Source organism: Aedes albopictus, chromosome 3 (assembly GCF_035046485.1).
Source record: "Aedes albopictus strain Foshan chromosome 3, AalbF5, whole genome shotgun sequence".
NCBI classification, from domain to species: domain Eukaryota; kingdom Metazoa; phylum Arthropoda; class Insecta; order Diptera; family Culicidae; genus Aedes; species Aedes albopictus.
In genome coordinates this window covers 151,873,363-151,898,362 of record NC_085138.1, presented here as the reverse complement: position 1 = coordinate 151,898,362, position 25,000 = coordinate 151,873,363, and the positions used below count along the sequence as shown (strand labels likewise).

The 25,000-nt window shown below is 40.2% G+C and overlaps 2 protein-coding genes across 6 annotated transcripts in view; both read left to right on the top strand.

Moving 5' to 3' along the window:
* LOC109404399 (nuA4 complex subunit EAF3 homolog) overlaps positions 1-1,479 on the top strand; it is a 2,122-nt gene extending 643 nt beyond the window's left edge. The window contains exons 2-4 of the mRNA XM_019677247.3: positions 1-19; positions 86-203; positions 282-1,479. Of these exons, the coding sequence (XP_019532792.3) occupies positions 1-19; positions 86-203; positions 282-1,320 (1,176 nt within the window). The 3' untranslated portion in view covers positions 1,321-1,479. The remainder of the gene's footprint in view (positions 20-85; positions 204-281) is intronic.
* A 570-nt stretch (positions 1,480-2,049) lies between these two features.
* The window catches only part of LOC109404398 (centrosome-associated zinc finger protein Cp190), a 42,499-nt gene continuing 19,548 nt past the window's right edge, over positions 2,050-25,000 (top strand). Inside the window, exons 1-2 of one of the 5 annotated variants that reach the window (XM_062859657.1) lie at positions 18,925-19,277; positions 19,408-19,522. The gene's annotated coding sequence lies outside the window, so the exon portion shown is untranslated. Of the gene's footprint in view, positions 2,489-18,922; positions 19,523-25,000 lie in introns of those variants that run through there. The other 4 variants (XM_062859656.1, XM_029871921.2, XM_062859658.1 and 1 more) reach the window with 4 other exon arrangements.

Genomic DNA, 25,000 nt, shown 5'->3' with positions numbered 1-25,000 from the left:
AAGCTGAAATTCACGGAAGGTAAGAGAGTGCCATCGATTTGAAAGTGTAATTCTGAGACTAAAATAACATTGGATTTTGTTGCAGGTGAGAAGGTGTTGTGCTTCCACGGGCCGCTTATCTACGAGGCCAAAATGCTGAAGAGTATGGTCATGAAGGACAAACAAGTGCGATATTTCATCCATTACGCCGGTTGGAATAAAAAGTAAGTAACTAGCTTGGAATACTTCTTTATGACTTCTCTTTCTAATAGAATTTTCGATTGTTTCCTCTATATTTTCAGTTGGGACGAATGGGTTCCGGAAAATCGCGTCCTCAAGTACAACGAGGCCAACGTGCAGCGTCAGAAGGAGGTAACCAAGCTGCACTCGTCCCTGGCGGCTAAGAACAAGAAAGCCAATGTGAAGGCTAAAAAGGCAGACACCTCCGGCACTGGCGGATCTTCCGGAAAAGACAGCGATTCGCGGGCGTCCACTCCTTCCAAAGAGGTGACGGCCAAGGAAAAGGAACCTACTACGGCTACTGCAGCAGCGGCAACAACAACACCCGCGACGGTCACTCCAACCGTGTCGGGATCGAGCACCGCATCTAGCACGGCGTCAACCGGGCGTAGCAGAGCTTCGGCAAAGGCGAGCTCCACACCGGCTGGTCCCGCCAAGGATAAGTCGGAGGAGAAGGAGACACCAACCGCAGAGAAACGCAAATCGGAGGATGGTGGCGAAGGTCCGGCGTCCAGCCGGAAGAAGCGCGGTCGAAGTGACACCACATCCTCGAACGTGGAATCCGAAGACCAGTTCGTTTCCAAGGTGGAAGTGAAAATTAAGATTCCCGACGAGTTGAAACCGTGGCTGGTGGACGATTGGGACGCCATCTCCAGGCAGAACAAATTGGTTGAGCTGCCGTGCAAAACGACGGTTCAGGAAATCGTAGACAACTACGTTCAGTACAAGAAATCCAGCAAAGCTTCGACGGCCACTAAGAAGAATGCAGTGCAAGACATTGCCAACGGAATCATCGAGTACTTCAATGTTATGCTCGGATCTCAACTTCTCTACAAATTCGAACGCCCGCAGTACGCCGAGATGATCCAGAATCACCCGGGAGTTCCGATGGCCAAGATCTACGGAGCGTTTCACCTGCTTCGGCTGTTTGTGAAGCTGGGCTCGATGTTGGCGTTCACTGCGCTGGACGAAAAGGCCATCCAGACACTGATCGGGCACATTCAGGACTTTCTGAAGTATTTGGTTAAGAATAGCGCAACGCTGTTCAATATGCAGCAGTACGTCAACACCAGTCCGGAGTACCACCGAAAGGCACAATGATTTTCGATGAAGTTCCGGGGCGCTGAGTTAGATGGATGATTTGTGTATTAAGAATATCGGCATTCTTATGTTAAGCTCAAGACTGTGTACTGTTTAGCATTAAGAAATCAATCAATGTCCAAAATATAATATACGATACTGAATTTGCTTCACTGAAAACGAATCCTTATTCACACATAACATAATATCACGGCAAATGTAAGTTCTTTCTTCGGAAGGGAAGTACAGTCCCGAGATGAACTAGCCTACAGTTGAAAAACTTGATCGTCAGATTAAAAATAGAATCTTTAGGTGTAACATGAATACCTCAAAAGTTGATCCCATATATTCTACATAGCAACAATTCGCAGAGAACTGATAATAAATTTATTTTCTTCAAAGTTTTATCAAATCATGATTGAGAATCACTTAAAATTCTGAAGCTGTGAAGGTGGCGACATTACCTAACTTGAATTCCGATATGTTTCTCCTTAAACTCAACGCACAGCTCTACCGAGAAAAAGCTCTCCCGTTTGAGTGATCTCGCACGCACACCCGCACGCAGTTTGTTTCCCGTTACAATCTTCTTTGCCGACGTCGTAACCGTCGTACTCTCCGCGAGCAAAGCTTCCAACCTGAGTCACGCACACTCCGTACTGTGCGGCGGTGGTGCCCCTGCTGGCTGTTTGCTGAGACGACCGTCGGCGGTCGACGCCGCCGACCGAGAGCTTTCATCTCCATCCCTGAAACGAAAGTCCAGTTTTGTACGCAGAGCCAGCGCAGATGGAGCTACATTGCGGGGTGAGAAATTTTTCAACTTGAAAAAGTGCTGAAATAGATCAAAATTTCCGGCAAAAAGTTCTGCCAAGATCGAAACCCGGTGCCAGTGAAGCCAGATCAGGTGAAGCATTTTGATTGCAGCGGGTGATTGGAGGTGGAATTCTTTGCGGAAAATAGTGAATTTCGCTGGTAGTGAAGTGGCTTGTTTGTGGTGAATCCAGTTTTGTTCGGATGCGATGGAAGCTTCTTTTGAATGAAAATCACCGAAGAGAGAGAAACAGTGACGTCATAGAACTTAAAGCGCGTTTGTGTTTGCATGTGTTGATGCATTGAATGGGTTCAATGTGAACACTGCAGTGTAAACAAAAGTTAGCACAGAAAGAAAAAAATCAGATAAAACTGCACTTCTGTAAGTACATATGTATTCAAATTTAATTAAATGTTTGATAATAAATAAAAAGAATACGATTAAGTATCTTGGTTATTCACAAAAGGATTAAGATTTTTTCCTTGACTTGAAAAATAGTTCTGTAACTACCAGGTTTACGTTCCTCTTCTCTTCTTGGCGTAACGTCCTCACTGGGACAAAGCCTGCTTCTCAGCTTAGTGTTCAATGAGCACTTCCACAGTTTTTAACTGAGAACTTCCTCTGCCAATGACCATTTTGCATGTGTATATCGTGTGGCAGGCACGAAGATACTCTATGCCCAAGGAAGTCAAGGAAATTTCCTTTACGAAAAGATCCTGGACCGACCGGGAATCGAACCCGTCACCCTCAGCATGGTCATGCTGAATACCCGTGCGTTTACCGCCTCGGCTATATGGGCCCTTTACGATATCCCAGGTTTACGTTATCACTAATAAAATTACAAATTAAGTAACGTTCTTCCAAGCACTTCCAAGATTTCGGCGCTTTTCATACATTTACCAAAAAATTTTTGTGAGAAAAATTTTCACAAAATAAATGAAAATTGTCTTACAGAAAACTCATTCTGCATTCAGGATTCACATAGAAAAGTTTGCCGTAATCACAGACATGAATTTCCCCTACACTGAAAAAATCAAAACTCTGTCGGCGTCGGTGGTGTAGTGGTAAGCGTGGTTGCCTCTCACCCCAGTCGGTCGGGGTTCAATTCCCGTCATGGGATTTTCTGAGACCTAAAATCCGTGATCACGCCTTCCTTCGGATAGGAAGTAAAGCCGTACACGGAGAAATCAAACTACCTAATTTTTGGGTCGATTTTACTCAAAGCTGAGTATATCGAATAAACTAGTTACTCAAAGTTAGGTTGTTTTCCTTCTTTCCCTCACCGATGTTGTCAAAAACAAACAGAGATGCATCTACCCAACGGGGGTCCTTGAGCCCAATAAGCCAATTTTGGGTAAATGCAGGTTTACTCAAATTTGGGTTGAATGAGGGGGATTGTTGGGTTGAATTTACCTACTCTTAAGTAAATGTTTTTGCTGGAGGTGAAGGCAATTTACCTAATCTGGACGAACATTTGAAAAGGGCCTATCTGCATTGCGTAAACAAACATGATTTTGTCTCTGTAGGGCCCATCTGCATCCACCCACGCACATCAACACCCTTATCAGAAAGAGTGTTCTTCAAGCTATCTGTTAAGGGTGTTGATGTGCGTGGGTGGATGCAGATGGGCCCTGCAGAGACAGAAACATGTTTGTTTACAAAAAGCAGATAGGCCCTTTTCAAATGTTCGTCCAGTAATGTGAGTTTAATCGATTTACTCAAATTTGGCTTATTGGGCCGAACTATGGGATTGCGTCAAAAGAACTCTATTTTGGATAGTTTGGCGGTTCCGTGTAGGTCCCGGCCCATGTGTTGATGGGTTCGATATGTAGGGTCCTCACCTCAGGTGTGGTGGCTGTATCCCTGGCGCGTCGGAATTTTTAAGGCTTATCTCCTAGACCCAGCCAACGTAAAACACAACTGGCGCCGAACGGTGCTGTAGTGGGTATGCTTAGCATAATAAATGAATTTGTTGAATTTACTTATGTGTGTTTCGAAAAAAGTAAAATATACGCTATTTTGGACATCCCTTTGCGAATAGGCGTGGAAACGGCATAAAACAAAACTTAACGAAGGTTTGTTGCAACCCGTCTGAAGCAACGTTTTTATATATTGTAAGGTTGAGCATGACGTTTAGTTTGTGGAGAAAAGCAGAGGAAGCAAAATTTCAAAGGAATTTGAGGAGGCGGGGGATTTGTTTTCAGAATTTCTCACGGTAAAAAAATAATGGCCGCTCAGCCAGTTTTGACATCTAAGACTACCTTAGAATATGTAAATACAGTCAACTTTCGTTTGTTGGGCTTCGTTTAGGTGGGCTTCGTTTTAACTGGGCGCCCGTTAGGTGGGCTATAGCCCAGTTAAAACGAAGTCAAACATCACTTTTTGACGTGAAGCACGTTTTGTCTAGGTTGGTAGCCCTGAATCGCTATGGGCCTTTTCATTTGACGTCTTAAATCAGCTGATTCTTCGGGCGTTTGAAAGTTCTTCTATGAAGATGACACGTTCTTGTTAGCAGCTGTTGTTCAAGCTTTGTAAACAAATGCATGCACGGATCTGTCACATGAAAAGGCCTATTGTTAGAGATTATTTGACAGCTGAAAACTCAGCCCACCTAGTGAAAGTCTTTCACTAACTGGGCTATGAGCTTAGTGCAACGAGCAGGGCCGGATCTAAGGGGGGGCCGGGGGGGGGCCCGGGCCCCGGGCACCCACATTTTAGGGGCCCCCACAAAAACCTTTTTCGGTTGCTAACATTTACTTTATTTTTCATATTGCTCAAGTACTGTTCGAAAATATGGAAAAACATTTTTGGTCATCTCTCCGAGGGGCCTCCACATGCGCTCGGGCCCCGGGCCCCCACAATCCTTAATCCGGGCCTGGCAACGAGCGAAAGTTGACTGTACCTTGGTCTGAAGCGCGACCATGAGTGAGATAGAACATCAAGCCGAACCAAGGTATTTCATATTCTAAGGTAGTCTTAGATGTCAAAACTGACTGAGCGGCCATTATTTTTTTACCGTGAGAAATTCTGAAAACAAATCCCCCGCCTCCTCAAATTCCTTTGAAATTTCGCTTTCTCTGCTTTTCTCCACAAACTAAACGTCATGCTCAACCTTACAATATATAAAAACCTTGAGCCGAACTCTATGCGAAAACGGGGACGATATTTGGGTGGCTCGGAAAAGCTAGCTCCGATCGGAACCGAGTCAGTGAAAAAGAAGGGAAGCGTGAGTTCGAAAGAAAACTAGGATTATTCTGATTACTATTGTGGTGGCGTGTAGATGTGATTTTAGGACCATCTTTCGTTACGACAGGTGCTAGTTTACGAAAAAAAAATAGAAAAATCAAAACTCCAGAACCGATCAAAATTTCGCTAATAACTTAACCCCTTACAAGATTTTTAGAGTATATGATTACCTTCCATGTTACTCGGAAAAGTGGATGGATTTTGCCGCATTTCCGCGGGAAACGACCAAAATGCTTAGGTTGTCCACTTTACCCCCACCACCCCTAGACCGTAACTTCCGATTATACTTGTGTATAGTAGTTAATACGAATACTAAATACTTCTCTATTTATTCATTAAGTCGAATTGTGAGTAAATTTCTGGCTAAGCCACTGATTCAGTATCAGTGACAAATAGAAAGGCAGTTACGTTCATGGCAAGTCGTGCTGAAAGTTCGTCGGATACTGGACCAATACGTTTTTTTTTTGTGTGGAATCGGGAAGCAGCTCGGTCTACTCATAACTCAAAATAAAATTCCCTGAGTTATCCAGGTTTTTCCAGAGGAAATTTTAAGTTTATAATTGAAAAAGAAATAACCCACTTATTATAAAAAATATAAAGGGTAATCATCGGCAGGTTTGTTCCCTTCGTCATGAGGGATATATGTCGGCCTAATTGACTGGAACTTGATCATATTCAGCTTTATTGGGAAGGATTTGATGCCAACTCTGAGTTTAAAAGGTTTCAAAAAATAATAATCCATGATGAAACGAACAAAACTTCCGAAAATGCGTAAGTTCCCCTGCTCTTCAAAAATTATTTCAAGACTTCTGAGCGTAATTCCTGGAATTTCTTCCTGGCTTTCCGCAGGATTCTTTCACGAGATATCTGTTTGAGTACGTCACGATTGTTTCTTGCAAAGTTTTCCCGATATACTTCCAGAGGCTCTCGCTGGATGCCTCCTGGAGATCCATCCAAAACTATTCAAAGTTTCTTCAAGAATGTCATTGCCTCGTAGCCATACGGTTAGAGTCCGGATGGATGAGGGTTCGATTCCCGCTCCGAGCGATGATTTTTTTTACGAGAATAGTTTCTTATCCGTATAGCCACTCCGTGTTAAGTTCCGTTCAATCGGTACAGTCACCGACTGAAGTCGCTGTCCGTGTCTTTTTTCGTGGTTTTCCGGGATAGCTATCCAATAGTTGATGTCGGGATTTTTACCGATATTTCTTTTGTTTTCCTCGAGGAACTTCGTCCGTAGCTGCTTTCAGGATTCCATGAGGTTTTCAGAATTCCTCCTTGGATGTCCTTAATATTTCTTCTCGGGATTACTGTTACCTAGAACTTTTTTCCGAGCTTTTTTCGATATGTCTCATTTTTTCTCAGGTTTTTCCTGAAGTTCCTGTCGAGATTTCTTCAATAACACTTTGCGGAGTTTCTCGCAAGATTTTATTTGAATTCCCTTGAATATTTCTGGAGCAACATTTGAAAAGGGCATACAAGCATTGGTAAACAATGACTGCACACGTCGCTCCTGAGCCCCCCTCAGCTTATTCACAAAAACACAAAAACTCAGATAGAGCAAACATCGATCTTTCGGATAACGGTGTTCATTTGCGTGGGCGGGCTGCTGTTATGCCCTACGGAGCGTTTTAGAAAAAAGACACAAGACCTCTTGGGCCCTTTTCAAATGATGCTCCAGATTTCTCCAGGAATTAAGGTATTTCAGGAGACATTCTGAGGAAAACCCGTAAAAGAATCCCTGCAATAACTTTGGGAGAAACCCCTAAAGGAGTATCCAGAATCTCGGGACAATTTCTGGTAAAGATTCCGGGAACAATTTTGGGAATAATGCAGAGAATATCTGTAAAAACAATCTTAGGTGGATCACTGCAAGGAATCCGGTACAGCTACAAAGAATAGGCTGCCTCTGAAAGTATGCAAGAGAAGAATTCAATAAGAAACATCAGCAATAAATCCCAGAAGGTACTCTGGGAAAAAAATTAGAAGAAAGCCTTTACCCTGAGAAGAACTCTGAGAGACATCTCATGACCAACATCGGAAGGATTCTTCTGTGAGAAGTTCCAGGAGATACTCCGAGAGAAATCTCAGATAAAACATCAAAATAAACCTCATGAAAACATTTAGAAAAATTCTGTAAGAGACTCCCGAATAAAACAGTATCATACATTAATTGTACAGTGTATGATTTAGTTATGATTCGTGCTATCATAAAGTGGATTATAAATCGATGATAAGACAAATCCAGGCCCCTGGCATCAATGATTTTTATCGTAGCCAACATCTAACCGCTTTATACTCATATTCGTGTAAATTGAAACGAGCGTGTAATCAACAAACGCTGCTTTGTTTAATGTTGTGAGCCACACACGAAATGCACCTTCACATTGCATGTTTGGTTGGTTGCTTTATTCAACTAATCACGTGCTCCTCTTCCCGTACATCAATATTGTCTGTTCGGAAAAAAAATAGAAAATCGGTGAGATATTACTCATGATTTGTCGCTCTTGGATGATGCGAGAATGTAGTCTCGTGAGTTTTAGCTCTCAAATGTTGCAAGAATGTATCTCATGAACTGGTGCTCTTGGATGATGCGAAGATGTTCGCTCTTAAATGATGCGTGAAGGTGGTCTCATGAGTTATCGCACTTAAATGCTGCAAGAATCTAACTCATGAATTGTCGCTCTTGGATGATGCGAGAATGTAACTCAAGAATTGTAGCTCTTGGATGATGCGAGGACGTTCTCTCTTAAATGATGGGAGAAGATGGTCTCATGAGTTATCGCACTTAAATCCTGCGAGAATGTAACTCATTAATAAGAATGTGCCCCATAAATTCCAGTAATTATAGCCTTGAATGACACAACAATGTTTGCTCTTAAATGATGCGAGAATGTGTTCTCTTGAAATGTTGTTCTTGAGACTGATATTGTCTGTTCGGAAAAAAATTAGAAAATCAGCTTCGGTGAACGACACGTCTACCTTCTTCCGAAGTTCATAGTATGTCACTAACATGTGGTCGGGACGAAAAAGTATGAAATTTATCATGTTTCGTAATAATACATAATAGCATCAAATAACCACTCGTTAATATTAAAAAATCATTTTCCTTTGTCATGTAATATTATAAAACGTTTTACTAAATTTGTTGATGCAATTTGCACAGTTATCAAGAAAAAAAAGTCCAGTTTTATGTAATTCACGTGTCTCTCTGATCAGACAACCTTAGACCACTGGTCCAACTAGGGTTTATTTACTTTTCTCAGCACCGGCTCCAAGCTCCAACCGGCTCGAGTCGTTTTGAGATTAGAAGAAGGTTTGATTTGAAATTGAGCAGCGCTTCTCAGAAACTTCTTGTAAGTTTGATTCCTTTGATTCCGTACAAGCTGAACCCGAGGCTGAACCGATAGTCGTTTTTTGTCACGGATTTCCCGTTTCCTGGGCATCAGGCAACAACAATAGTGGCCATACAAACCGTGTTAGGATTCGCCTGCGGTTGTCACACTCTTCGGAAGATCACATAGCATTCTTTTTATGATGCTGAAGGTGGTTTATGATTCCTATAGCCATGTTTATGCAATGCGAATGAAGAAATCACCTAAACCACACAGGAAATCTCGCAAATTCAAATGAAATGTCTGAGAAATTGCAGTCGGCGCTTGAGAATAACAATGTTTTGGTTTTTTTATACTAAGGGCAAAGGTGGCAGTGACCTGCAGTGACAACTCGAATGCCAAGTAGTTTGACAGTTGGTTACTTCGGAAGAAAAGTTTGGTTCGGAAGTCCAACCACCGAATTCTAAGTTAGTGCTTCGCCGACAATATTAATGCGAGTTTGAAGTGTTTTGTGATCATTTGAGGTGCAAAAAACGATTTCAAAAATTGATCAACAAACCAAAATAAACGTTAAACAAAAAGTTGTTGATGTTTTCGCATCTGACAGTGGGCGCTATTTATTAGCGCCCAGGACATCCTGTCTACCATAATTCCAATGCATTGATATAGGCCATGTCGGGGGCCTGGACAAATCACTTTGATGATAGCAGTCATCATTTTGGGAACTTTGATGATAGACCGAATGGGTTGTTAAGTATCGTTACCATTCAAAAATGCCAGATTTCTCGAACAAAAATTTTGCCGAATTATACATGTTATAATCACTTTATCATTGACCTTATTATACGGCGAATAATAAAAATAAAACGGAAATATTTCACACATCTACTTCATCGACCGAAAAAAAGCACACCTTTGCGGGCACCTGTCGGACACTGTCAAGTTCAGCTACGATTTCCTGAATCATTAGTCCTGTTCAACGACGTAGGTTGAACTTGCTCGAAGTTGCTGCATCCTACTCTTACCCATTTGTCAACAAACGGGAAAGAGCGGGATGCAGCAAGTTCGAGCTAGTTCAACCTACGTCGTTGAACAGGACTATTGTTTACTTCCTCGGCGTTTTTTATTTAGAGGATCGGGAATCGAGCCGTGAGTTTACCGTGATCAAGCTGTTTTGGTGCTTCTCGTGTGGTGTTTATGCACTACACCAAATAGAATCTGTGCTCGCGGTCGGCTGAAACCCAGTGATGTTCTAAAGGTGAGAGGAAAAAATAAACTTTGGAGGCCTGAATATTCTTTGGATCGATTAAAAATGGATCCCCAGTGATGACCGATGCAGGTGCAGGTATTTAAAAATGGTTTAGTGACGACGAAGAGACGGAGGATGTACACGGGAATGCATCTATCGCTCCACAAAATCTGCGACATACAATATTCCAATATACTTCATAATACCGCGGTAGCGGTTCAGTGTGGGTGTTTGGAAATCGATCGCCAGAAATATTTTACCAAGCACCTCCGGATGAGACTTGAATCACAAGGTACGTTTTTATAAGCTATATCATATTTACGTTTCGATTATGACTGTGGGATCTAAATCCAATGAAAAACACTATAATGATTGATTATGTACAGCACATTCATTGAAAATGGATGATTAAAAATGGATCAATAATCATAGAAGTAGGCTGATCAGATTTGTCCCGTTTAAATACGGGACACATTTCGGAAACCCAACAAAAAGGACATCATTGTCCGAAAACATAACTGCGTGTTGTTAATTATGCTATTTCAGCTAGAAAGAACAAATAATTGAGTCAAAAACGTTAACTATGCTCGAGTGACGAGTGTTTGAAAATGTTGTTGTCCCGTTAAAAACGGGACGGATGGTCAGCCTACATAGAAGAAATCGTTATCAATAATAGTATGATAACTGAAAAGTATTAAATGATCTCATTTCAAAGACTTGAATCTTTCAATTATAAATTTATTATTAAGTCTATCGTTATTATTCCACAAATGAACATCTTATAATATGCACGATACCATGAATCATAATTTTCTATTCGGGTTGCCTTTAAAAAATATTGTTTTCTTTGATTATTTTCTTCACCAAATCGTGCATTAAAATAGCGTGAAAAAAATTGGTGGGGGTAAAATGGACAATCGATGGGGTAAAATGAACAAGTCGTTAAAAGTTATATAACAGCATATTGTTTCTATGTTTTTAAGTACAAACTATCAAATTTAATACGATACCTTTATTTTGTTGTTTTCAAACTTTTAATACAAACTTTGAAACACACTTAAATAATTATTGTAAAAATAGTGTAAAAAACAAGCACTGTTTTGGATGAAAATTATGTTTTGTTGATATAAAATATTTTTTTATAACTTTTAACTTCAACTATCCCACGATAGGTATGATGGCTGATGATTCTGAAGTTTGCAAAAAAAAATATAAAATTTTGGAGAAATTTGAACCGATTGTCCATTTTACCCCCACGGTCTGATTTTGTTAAAATTATTTCCAAAACTTCTTTTTTACAAAACCTATTTTTTTTTCTCGGTCAAATATATTCTTCTACGTGGACTTTATTGGTTTAGGGTGTAAAACTTGTTATAATTAGAAAATATCTTACAAGAAAACCTTAGCAATTATAAGCAGATTTTACATTGTGGTAACGATCCTGGAGGGTAAAGTATAATAACACGCGCGCTGCGAAGTGGAGTGGACTGTACGATCGCATGGCAGGAGATAGACTGATCGCATGCGCCACGAAGCACACCGACCAACATCTATTGGGTGCGCACGAGGCACACGAAGGGAAACGAATATTAATTGATACTCTACCACATCCCCTTTTTCCTATAAAAAAAGGTTGTTTTCTTCAATTCAATTTTTACCTCATAGAATTTACTGATGATCAAATTAAGTTTGACTCATGTTATTGTTTTGCTTGGAAATCAAATAAAATAAAACATTTGATACATACTCATCTGAACTATTTCGAACTCTTCACTATTTACAGAATATGTATGACCTGTTAACGTTATAAGCCTACATTATGATGTTTATGTTCGGTGATTACGCCTGCTGTTAACTACTCAAATACCGATTGCATTAACATTTATTTCTTTCATTGACGAGCATAACCACCCAGCTATATCCCTTCTTTTTTTATTGAATTATTAGAAATCAAGTTAACAGAATCTAAATATCATTCTTTTGCTCAAATATGTTGATTTATATGACATAGACACTTCTCCAAAGTTAGAAAGTTTTCGAGCTTACTGATAGGTACTGATGAAACAATGATAACCGAGGGTTTGAATGTTTTCATAGTTATGGCATGAATCGCAAACTTATATGACATCTGACACTGACACATCGCTTTGGGTTACGTTTAGTTCATTTTCCGTCTCTTGATTCTCAATAGTTGATTATCTGTTTAAAAAATCACGGATTATTATATTCGCAATACCTAATTCAAAAATAAAATATATTACGTATGGTGCGAGCCCTTATCTAGCAAATAAAGTATCGGTTCCTGATCTTTATGGTTTTATTTCAAAAAAAAAACTTCCGTATCTAAATCTTGAAAAATGCTACGTTTTATCTTATATATATTTCTGATTACGGGTGTTACAACAAGGCGTTTAAATGTCGATTGTTTTGAACATACATATTTTACACTTAATGTAACATACCATGCAAACACTATACTACATGATACTACGAAATTCAGTCTCGTAAAATGCTATCTACAACAAAGACTTGAGGTTTACTATACTTGATGAGAGGTTTAATACTGATATTTGGCATCATAAATTATTTGTACGACCTTCATCGGTTAGTTACAGTGAGGATTCGCTCGTTGGGTCACGACTGTGCCCCGATTATCGAATCGTGTTCGTTCGTTGGGGCAACTGACATCTGCTTAAAATGCTCTAGACACACGCAAGTGACGAGAAATACGTCCCGAAACACTCACATACTTGCACAAACGTTCTGTATATAAGAAGTGCGATGCAACGGCGGTCAGACGTCCAACTCGTTTTGACATCGATTTTGACATTGACAGTGCTTTTAAGTTGGGTTTTGCCCCAACCAGCGAACATCCAACCATTGAGACAGCCCATCTAACGAGCCGCCAACGAACGAATCGGCACTGTAATACTTTGCAATTTTTTACGCACATCATCCACTCTTAATTAAAATTTTTATTAGAATATTTACGGTGAAGACCTCGTCTTTATATATTTTTTATCTGTTTGTTTGACAAACGACAATTGCAATCGCAACAACATAACACCCCTGTTTTACTTTCACAATTTCAAATATTATGCATCATTCATTCAAATTTTGAATGGATACTGGTCGATGCCATGGAAGTTGCGTCATGATGACAAACATGAAGCTTATATTCAAGAATTACAGCTTCATACTAAAACCATGTCATAACGAGAAAGAATAGACTGTAATAACTGCACTTTGTTACGCCACTTTTTTTTTAAGTTTAATCGTTGCAACATTTCTGTTGAATTGATTGCCAGCGGCAATGATTAACATATTTAGCACCTTGCATGAATAAGACCTTCTGATTCACGAACTGTACAGCCGTTCTATATTACTTGACATCATGCCACTAGAATTTTATTTTAAAACTATCGAGGATATGCTCATTCTTGATATTCAACTCAGTATTGCGATCAGTCCTGCATTCTAAACATACTGCACTACACGGAAATGATTTCCTTATGTTTTTTTCTATTATTTCTAAGGGGACACGTTACTTAGCTAATAGAACAGGAATGTGATGCATGCTTTTTTAACGAGAAAGCCTGCTAAAATAGTCGTATCTCAATGGATTAAAAATCACATCTTTTACTAATATGTGTTTTCGCTTATCAATTCCAGTTCCAGATACAATTGTGTTTTGATAAATTTTCCACGCTCTTAACAAAGTATGCTATTAACCATCTCCATCTCTCTTTGAACTACTTACTCAGACAAACTTTCATAGTGGGGAGTGTACAAGAACGATACGTTGACAATGCTGTATTTCTATTAACCTTCTTCTGGATTAACTGGCGCTCACCACTCGGACATAGTGCACGCTCATCGTGTCTGTCTGAGTCATAATAACGACTAGAGTTAAGCAAGCCTGTTATACAGTCAAAACTGACTTCTAAGTTCCCTTCATGAATGCTGAGTAACTATTACAGATCATAACGAACGACTTCATTAGCATAACCTCATTAGACAAACAGTATACCTTTTGGCAAAGCAACCATATCTTAGTCATGAGTGATAACGCAATGATTTATCTTTAAAACTAAATCAGTCTCATGGACTAAGATATGTTTTATTCATGTACTTTGATTTTTTTCATCTTCTTGGGTTTCACAATCTATGAATAAAGGTGTTTTGTTTACCCCTTGGAGTCGGGAGTTTTTCACCACTACTGCCGCAACCCCACTGATAGCGAACAATTTTTTTGTTACGCTTGGTTTCATCGCTGGGGTCATATATGACCCCTTCGGCCTCACAGGGTTAATAAATAAAGCAAAGCAGTGTTGTAAAAAGCAGTAACAAACAGCATGCATTATTCAACAAAGGTCGCAGTATTCCTACCACATGCTCCATCTGTTCCATGGTAACCATATACATACTTTCTACTTCTATGTGAGCTATCAATCAAATATTTTACTTCGCTGGATTATCATGCCGAAATGTGTAGTTGTTCTCGTCGTCCATTTCTGACTACAAAACTTATTGTCGGCGAAGCACTAACTTAGAATTCGGTGGTTGGACTTCCGAACCAAACTTTTCTTCCGAAGTAACCAACTGTCAAATTACTTGGCATTCGAGTTGTCACTGCAGGTCACTGCCACCTTTGCCCTTAGTATAAAAAAACCAAAACATTGTTATTCTCAAGCGCCGACTGCAATTTCTCAGACATTTCATTTGAATTTGCGAGATTTCCTGTGTGGTTTAGGTGATTTCTTCATTCGCATTGCATAAACATGGCTATAGGAATCATAAACCACCTTCAGCATCATAAAAAGAATGCTATGTGATCTTCCGAAGAGTGTGACAACCGCAGGCGAATCCTAACACGGTTTGTATGGCCACTATTGTTGTTGCCTGATGCCCAGGAAACGGGAAATCCGTGACAAAAAACGACTATCGGTTCAGCCTCGGGTTCAGCTTGTACGGAATCAAAGGAATCAAACCTACAAGAAGTTTCTGAGAAGCGCTGCTCAATTTCAAATCAAACCTTCTTCTAATCTCAAAACGACTCGAGCCGGTTGGAGCTTGGAGCCGGTGCTGAGAAAAGTAAATAAACCCTAGTTGGACCAGTGGTCTAAGGTTGTCTGATCAGAGAGACACGTGAATTACATAAAACTGGACTTTTTTTTTCTTGATAACTGTGCAAATTGCATCAACAAATTTAGTAAAACGTTTTATAATATTACATGACAAAGGAAAATGATTTTTTAATATTAACGAGTGGTTATTTGATGCTATTATGTATTATTACGAAACATGATAAATTTCATACTTTTTCGTCCCGACCACATGTTAGTGACATACTATGAACTTCGGAAGAAGGTAGACGTGTCGTTCACCGAAGCTGATTTTCTAATTTTTTTCCGAACAGACAATATCAGTCTCAAGAACAACATTTCAAGAGAACACATTCTCGCATCATTTAAGAGCAAACATTGTTGTGTCATTCAAGGCTATAATTACTGGAATTTATGGGGCACATTCTTATTAATGAGTTACATTCTCGCAGGATTTAAGTGCGATAACTCATGAGACCATCTTCTCCCATCATTTAAGAGAGAACGTCCTCGCATCATCCAAGAGCTACAATTCTTGAGTTACATTCTCGCATCATCCAAGAGCGACAATTCATGAGTTAGATTCTTGCAGCATTTAAGTGCGATAACTCATGAGACCACCTTCACGCATCATTTAAGAGCGAACATCTTCGCATCCTCCAAGAGCACCAGTTCATGAGATACATTCTTGCAACATTTGAGAGCTAAAACTCACGAGACTACATTCTCGCATCATCCAAGAGCGACAAATCATGAGTAATATCTCACAACATTCAAGAGCGATTACGCATGAGACTACCTTCTCGCATCATTTAAGAGCGAACATCCTCGCATCATCCAAGAGCGACAATTCATGAGTAATATTCTAGCAACATTCAAGAGCGATTACTCATCAGCGATTCGCATCATATAAGAACGAACATCCTCGCATCATCTAAGAGCGACCATTCATAAGATACCTTCTCGCAACATTTAAGAGCGACAGTTCATAAGGTATATTCTCACAATATTTAGTGTTCTAGTATTCTAGTGCTTGTACAGCCAATGCGATGCTTTTCAAATCCTGGCAATATTAGAATTTCTTCTGGTATTTTCTTGTCAATATTAATATTTGCAGCATATCCGCGTTGATGTGATACAAATATTAAAACGGCCAGGCCAACTGTGGTATATTCTCACAATATTTATGAGCACAAATTCATGATTCTACATTTTTGCATCATGTAAAAGTGGCACCTTGTTAGACATATTATCGTTATATTTAGATCGATTGACTGTAAGACTACTTTCTCGCATCATTTAAGAGCGATCACTCTCGCAACATTTCACAATGACCTTTTATCCATTCGGATACACTTTCGTATCGTTTCATCGATAATTCGTACGGTTTTATTTAAAAACACACGGACACGTTCAATGCTGTGAGCTTTTTCGCGCTTTGAAGAAAGTACGACACTAGACAACAAACTACAATGCAAAGCCCAGTGTATTTATTAGGAAAATAAAAAAATACGTTTTTTTTTCTGACGAAAGTGGTGGAAATCGAACCCGCGCTCCTCCGCACGATGTGACTAGTAGATTAGTGACACTAGCCGCACGACCACGGTGCCGCACGCAAGCTTCGATGAGCGGAACCTGTATTTTGAAAAGTTCTCTGTGAGATATTTACACCCATGCCTCATTGAACGTGCGGTTCAGATTTATGTTAATTCCATACCACGGCATCATTCACACTTTGTATTTGTTAGAGTCATGGGTAATCAAAAATCATATCACTATAAATTTTCAGCTTAACTATTTATCTCCGTTATGTTCCAAATCTACAAAAGACAAATTAGTTTCATCATGACGTATATGATAGCCGATAGATTGTGGTTGTCGTAGATTAATTTACAAGGCTATGAAACATGTGATAGCTGCTTTGGCTTGAAAACAATGCTTTCAGAAAGTCTTACCTTTATTTTACAGCAAACGATACCTTGACGATTTACTGGAATGCTCAAATCACATAAGCATTATTGATAACGCACTGCGCTGTATTGAAAGCGAAAGTAATCTAATTTCATTCGCTATACCATCACCTGCAGAAGTTGACACGCTTGCGCATATAATTCACGCACCGAGCATCTAACATTTTTCTTTTCACTTTTTTTTTTCATATGAACTTCGGTTGTTGAAAGAAGTTCACACTCCCTCAAGGCCACAACAATAAAATCGAACGACACAATTTCCCCGCCTATTCACAAGCGTGACCTTGGATGGCGCTTTCACTTCCAGCAGCAACAGAAACAATGACAAAAGAAGCGGAGGAAAAAAAAAACTATTGCGCTGCGCAACTCATTCCTTTCACATTAATGGGGCACTGATTTGCATCGGCTGTCGGCCGTATTCCTTCTCTTCGAAAACACAATTTAAAGAAAACTTCTTCTTTCAAATAATAATTTTATTAATAAATCTCTTCAGCGCATCAGATCGTTCACTTTTCCGCCTTTCCCCCACACTCAGCATAGCTTCACATCCACACATTTTTTCACTTGTTGATTTTTTCTACTGATACTTTTTATTTTTCTTTCGAATTTATAATTTATCACACTATACACAAAGAAATATTATCGTAGGATTCTACATCCTCGTCGCCATCTTGTGGTAACGATCCTGGAGGGTAAAGTATAATAACACGCGCGCTGCGAAGTGGAGTGGACTGTACGATCGCATGGCAGGAGATAGACTGATCGCATGCGCCACGAAGCACACCGACCAACATCTGTTGGGTGCGCACGAGGCACACGAAGGGAAACGAATATTAATTGATACTCTACCACATACATCATTTCCGATTTTTCACGTGATTTTTAAAGTTTTTGTTGAGGTTTATTTGATTTTAATGTTCAAGATCAGCAAAAGTATAATAATTCATGCTTAGGCATAAGCTTCAATCGTTGAAACATTTTGAAAAACAATAAAAGCCATGAAACTGTACCCTGTCCATTTTACCCCACCTGTCCACTTTACCCCCACCACCCCTAGTTATATTTCTCAGTGAAAATTGTCAGTTACAGAAAAATTAATGAATAAGTGAGAAAATTCATTCACCAAAATGAATTTTATTTTGATCCCTCAATTGAGAATTTTCTAAATTCACGTTGAATTTCACTCATCGAAATGAAAATTCTAAACTCTGACTGCGATCGAAGAAAAATCGGTTTCTTGAGCGATTCAGGCAAGGAATTTCCCATGCATCAAGATAGGTTGAGAAATTCCTTCTGAACTGCAAACAGTCCTTTATCATGCAATGAATGGTAAATTTTTATCCGTGTTCACCATCAAAATACCTAATTAAGGATATTTCGCTTCCGAATCCGTTTTCCCAGAATTCATCTCTGTGCCTTCTTTCAAAACGAGAAAAAAAATCTTGCATGCGAGATAGTTTCATGCAATGTTCATTGAATACACCGGATTCAGAAAAGGGTAATCCCTACGCAAAATTATAATCAATCATACATCATGTTTACATACAAAGAGTACAACGAATCTGATGAGCTAGGAAGACTCGAAATCCTAGCACACCAGCAGTGGCCTTACCATACACCTCGAAATTGTGTTATTAAATTTTAGCGTGACTTGTGTTTGTAAATAAATTTAAATAACTGAAAAATAACTGCACAAATGGTACCGTAAACCTCGACGCAAAAGCTGCTAAATGAAGCTTTTTTTCATTCATCCTTTTCCATTGTGTTGTGTCCGTCTGTTACATCTAACGTGTGGGTGTGTGCGATGTGACGTGACATCGATGGTCGGACTCTACCTTGCCGGCCCACTTACTCTCCCAACTTTTTCGGCTCTCTCGTGTGTTTCTCTAGAATCGGTAATCGATGCAATCAAAAGTTAATTTTCTTACTCGAAAGCTCTGCTCAAAATGACGCCACCTCCTCGCAACATATTCATATCTCACTACACTCTCTCCGATGCGGGAACGCGGAACAACCGCGAGTCGCAATCTTCTCACGCGACGCCATCTTGCTTTGTTTCGTGCGAGCAGCAAAAGCTCAGCCGAGCCCGTCCAACTTTACGGTGTAGCAGCACGAAAAGTTGCTTCGGACGGACGGACATATTGGATTTTGCGATCGAGCGAGCGGCGGACAGTTTTCGAATTCGAGCTCCTAGAAGGGCAGCAAAATCGGTGTTTTAATTCGCGTCCTGGACCTTTTTTGACGGTTGAGATTCCAGGACTCCCGGTGCGGTCGGTAGCGAGTGCGGAAATTGCGTCGGGCCGGGCGGATTTATCCGAAAAGAAGTGTTCCGATTTCGGGTGGTGATTTTTCGGTGTCGCGTCGTCGGTTCTTCAGTGTTTTCTTGTTTTTCTAGAAAGTTATTTTCGGTTTTCGGAGCAGCTCCAGCTTGAGAAGAATGAAAACAGTGAAAGTGTAGTGATTACCCAAAACGATTTCCTTTTTGCGGAGAACAGTGAATGTGTGCTTAGGTAATGAAAATCATGTTTTGTAAAAAGTCCATATCAATAATAAGTTGGAAGAGATTCTTCGTGGATGCTATTTTCCACCATAAATAACTCACATCCGTGTCAGTGAATGTAGTGGTGCATTGCTTTACAAGTGTTGAAGCGTCATCTTCGCCTTTCGTTCAGATGAGAGCATCATAATATTTTCGGATTCCCTTTCATGCAATTTGATTTCTCTCCAGTGTTCAGAGCTTTGCAGCAAACTGCTTTTCAGATAGTGCATTTATGCAGGGAAATAACATAAAAAAGTGTTACATTGCTGAACTATTTTGTTTGTTAGAAGTAGATCATGTTCGTAGTCATGTTGGGTATTTAATGCCATACGTGTTTACATTTTTGGCATGTCAAATCGTCCAACGCTAAAAAGCACTCACACTTTTGAGTTGTGATGCTTTGGTCAGTGTTTCCCAAGCTTGTTTGGTGTAACCCCTCCCGACTTCCGTGGTAATATTATTTTGACTTTGATATACCGTTAATGTCATTTGCTAACCTGCGATAGAAGCGCGATATTTTATAAAATCGTTTATTCAGTATGAGCTCACGAAGAAACATAAGGAAGTGTTTTCTATGGAACTTCTAGTGAAATTACTGGATCATTTGAAAAATTTGTGCCATCGCCATGAACACGAACCTTCTTTACATTTATCCAAGGAAGAGAGGGATAGGAATAAAAGATGGAATAACGCATAAGTGTGCCACAATGGGTTCAAATAGCGCCCTCGAAAGGGCACTGTGATAACGCATAAAGCGTAAAGAGAGCCTACATCCTCACCACATCGCGTCACGACCAGCAGAACGTCCTGAAGAGTCAGGTTTCTGAAGTCAGTTTCACTTAATAAGTGTTTACGAAGTACTCGGAAACGCAGTTGCGCAAAAACTGGACAGTTACATCACAGACAAACAGACGAAACACTTGGTGATGGTAGTGTGAACTGGGCGATGGATTTCCATGAAAATCGTTCAAGGTGTTACGTCTGTGTGCCTGTGGTTACATATTAAATGATACGAAGTTCCATAATCGGATTCACAGCTATCACATACAAATAAATCAGCTTGCTGAATATTCGCCATGTGATTGATAGCTGAGTCGGCAGTGGCCAGTCAATGCTTTGACCAGAATGCTGCAATTCTGCTTTGACAGGTTTGTAAGATACTTCGTCACCCTTGGAGATGGCTCAGTACAATACAATTTGGTTTGACGACATGACTCCAAACTATTTGAGTATTGTCTGTGTTGAGTGACAGCCCAGGTGTGAATCTGAAGCTTTACCCTACACTTCGATATCGGAATAGCTGGCTCAGGGACAATCAGTGGGGTGACACAGCTGTCAAACTCGGTACATCGCCGCCTCACCCATCATCGTTTTTGGTACGGCACGTTTTGGTACCCACTTTCTGGACAGTATACCCTAACTTGCTCCTGATTTTCGGGTGTGTGGCTTATGTGTTGCTAGTGCTTATTTCAGAAATTACACATTTCAAGCGAAATGGTTGTTTTTGATGATTGTTTCTCTTTCTTTGTCACTTTGCACGATATTATGGTCCACTGCACGAATTTATTCTGGCCTGCTTACTCTCACAGAAATATTGACGTTTGAGAGGTGCCGGCACCGCTCAAACGTCAAATTTTCTGTGAGAGTAAGCAGGTCAGAATAAATTCGTGCAGTGGACCATAGGTAGCAGCCAAGCAGTTTCGATGTTTCAAACGCATTTTTGCCGTATATAAAGCAATCAAAACAAAAACATTGGACGCCATGTTGAATCGAATGTTGGGTTCCTGATTCTGGCCCTTCGTCATCCCCCTGGGGGCAATGAAGTCATGTGATCCTCCAGTGCGAGCTAATTCATCAGCCAATCTATTTCCAACGATGGAAGAATGGCCAGGTACCCATATAAGATGAACAGCAAGTCCATTATGCCAAGTGACACAGACCCATTCAGCTCCTCGATTTGAGTTCGACAAGCGAAACAATCTTCGACTTAGAGTTGACCGAAGCAAGTATTTTAATAACAGCCTGGCTATCTGAACAGACGTATATTGCTTTGCCCATTACGTGCTGCTGAAGTGTTGATTGCACTCCACACATAAGCTTAGTTTCTTGTTGCCAAGTAGAGCGCTCAAGTAAAATTCCACCTTTTTCCGCTAGTAATTTTGACAACTGATCCAGTATGGGGAGAAACGTCACTTTTCCTTACGGAATAATAGCGCGGACTATTTTTCCGCAAGGAAAAGTGACAGCTCCATTTGATTCGCCACTTTTTTCCTTACTTGCCATCTGCGAACTGCACAAGTAATTTTGAAGCGGAATCATTACTTGACCATTACTTGTCCTATCTTTTTGCACAGTACGTACGAAGTGGAAACTAGCCAATAAGAGCAAAGATTTCGGATTGAAAATCGGTGCAGTGTCTACCAAGTGAATAAGACTGATACAGCCTTAGCTCATGAGAATAAACACCAGCACCTGCTCGACCTTCGAGAAGGGAACCATCAGTGTAACATACGATGCCTGCTGAAATACTTCTCTCCAGATAACCAGATGTCCACTCTTCCCGGGAAAGGAAGTTCGTGGGAAATGTCCTATATGGAAAATTACAAGCAATTGTAAGATCACTTGGAGCAAGGACAACTTTGTCCCTAATTCATCAAAAGTGGAAACAACGAGGTGTGTGTTGATGTGCGGCTTACAGGAGTTGCCTCTAGTAGACCGAGTACCCGTAGACGGTAAATGCAAGAAAGTGCTTCTTGTTTGAGATGAATGTATAGTGGGGCAACGCCAAAGAGAACTTCGAGCGCTGCCGTGGAAGTTGAAGAGAACGCTCCAGACATCGCCATTAAGCACATCCTTTGGAGATGGCCTAATTTTGATTGGACCTTTCTTACTTCGCCCTTCTGCTACCACACAAGACATCCATAGGCCAATAATGGTCGAATAACAGTTGTGTAAATCCATTTGATATACTTGGGTTTTAGTCCCAAGTTGTACCAAAGGTACGCCGGCATTGTTCGAAGGCCATACAAGCTTTCTTGATTCTGAACTCAATGTAAGGTGTCCAGGAAAGCTTGGAATCAATAATGAATCCAACGTACTTTTCCTGTTCAGTCACATCGATTTCAGAATCAAAGAGACGCAAAGATCGAACGCCATTACGGTTTCGCCTTTCCGTAAAAAGAACATTAGAAGTTTTACTCGGAAATCGGATTAATCGAAAGGCCATATATTATTGGCGACACCAACCCTCAACTACCTAAAGGGCGCTTTGCATCAGGTCCAAGGTCCAAGGTTATACACATACCAACTAACAATGCTAGGTAGTCGTCGGCAAAACCATAAGTAGGAAAACCGCTATTATTGAGTTTCCTCAATAGCGTATCTGCTACGAGATTCCACAAAAGTGGCGACAAGACTCCCCCTTGGGGGCATCCACAAACATTCAATTTCCTAATCCCTGCTAGACGCATTGTCGAGAAGAGATATCGGTTTTTGAGCATTTGATGAATCCAATTGGAAATCATTGGAGATATACCATCACTCCGTGCGGCTTTCAATATGGCATCGAAAGGCACATTGTCAAAGGCACCCTCGATATCTAAGAAAACACCCAAACAAAATTGCTTTTGAGCAAATGCTTTCTCGATATCGTAAACAACCTTGTGTAAAAGAGTCACAGTGGACTTACCAGATTGGTAGGCACTTTGGTTCACATGAAGAGGCACGTTGGCCAGATGAACATCACGGATGTGATGATTTACAATGCATTCTAAGCATTTCAGAAGAAAAGAGGTCAAACTGATAGGTCTGAAACTCTTTGCTTCTTCATACGACGCACGACTCACTTTCGGAATAAACTTTACAGTAATATCCCGCCAGGATTTGGGAATATACCCTGTAGCAAAACTGCAAACAAGCAGTTTTTTCAAAAATGTTTGAAATAATGAAATCCCTTCTGAAGCAAGATAGGATAAATCCCAGCTGCCCCAGGAGATTTGAAAGGAGCAAAGCTATTAAGAGCCCACTCAATCGATTCTATAGTTACAATACTCCGAGCCGAAGCTAAAGAATCATAACTACAAGAAAAGACATCAGGTTCATCCGAAGATGTAATATCCACACATCCAGGGAAGTGTGTGCTGAATAAGCATTCCAGAACTTCCTCATCAGAGGAAGTCAGATCGCCATTTGACAAACGAAGCTCGTTCACTTAAAAATCCTTAGATTTTGCAAGGATTTTGTTCAATGGACTGGCTTCACTCAAACTGGAAACATTTGTACAAAGATTTTTCCAGCCGGATCGTTCAGCAGACCGGAGAGCTTTCCTGTAGGCCATGCGAGCCGACCTGAAAGCTTCCGAAGCAGCCGAACGTCGTCTGTTCCAACTCTTTCTTCATTGTTTCCTGAGTTTCTTCAGATCGTAGTTCCACCAAGGGGTTCCTCTTGTGGTCTTCACAGACCGCAGAGGGCAGGCTTCTTCAAAAGCTTCCATGATGAAGGCCGTTGTAGTATCAACGGCATTATCTAAACTGCCTTGAATCGCAAGTCAGTCCCAAAAATGAGTTAATGGCCGTTTTCGAGCTTTCTTCGGATGATCTTTTAGCTGCGTACAAAAAAATATATAGTTTGTTCAGTGTAATTGAAAAACAACACCAAGTCAGATTGTCCCATAATGAAATGTAATCGCAAGTCAGTCCCATTATGAACTTATGCACCCTCCAGTACCAAACCTAACACTATTTTAGTCAGTTTTATATTTTTCACTGTTACGTTTTCATGTTTGAAACAATGTGTGGAAATTTCATGATGATCGCAGAAGTTTTCAATTCATGGCGATTTTTTAGAGTTTCTCATAGAAATCGAATTTGAAAACTTTAGAGGCCATTTTCTCTATGGCTTCTTTTTACATATGGGACTGACTTGCGATTCACGGCAGTAAATCACTTGGAGTGTCAATTGGGTTTTTAAATTAAGAAAAATGTATTGATTTTTATATTTTATACGAAAGAGCACCTTTTTCTGAGTCACTATGATTTTTTTCAGATTTTTAGAACCTTATTTTGGTACCTAAAATCAATTTCAAAGAGTTTTTTTGAAATCACCTTTTGACAGCTGGACAACTGTTTGACAGCTCCACCCAGTACAAACTGCGATGATGGGTGATTCGACAAATCGCTCCCATACAAACTTCAAATTGATTTTTAAATAGGTTCCCGGGCTCCAAAATTCATGAAAATTTGGATTTCAGCTCAGTTTGACATGCAGATTCAGAATATCGAATTATTTCAACACCGTTAATGAAGCCAATTGATGGTGAGTATCCATGAAATTTGGCTGCTACCAAATCGGAAAAGAGATCCCAGTTGGTTGACCGGGGATTCCTGAAACGCAAAGTTTGCGAAGTAACATTCACATGTTCAAACAAGATGTAGTGATGGTCAGATAAAGA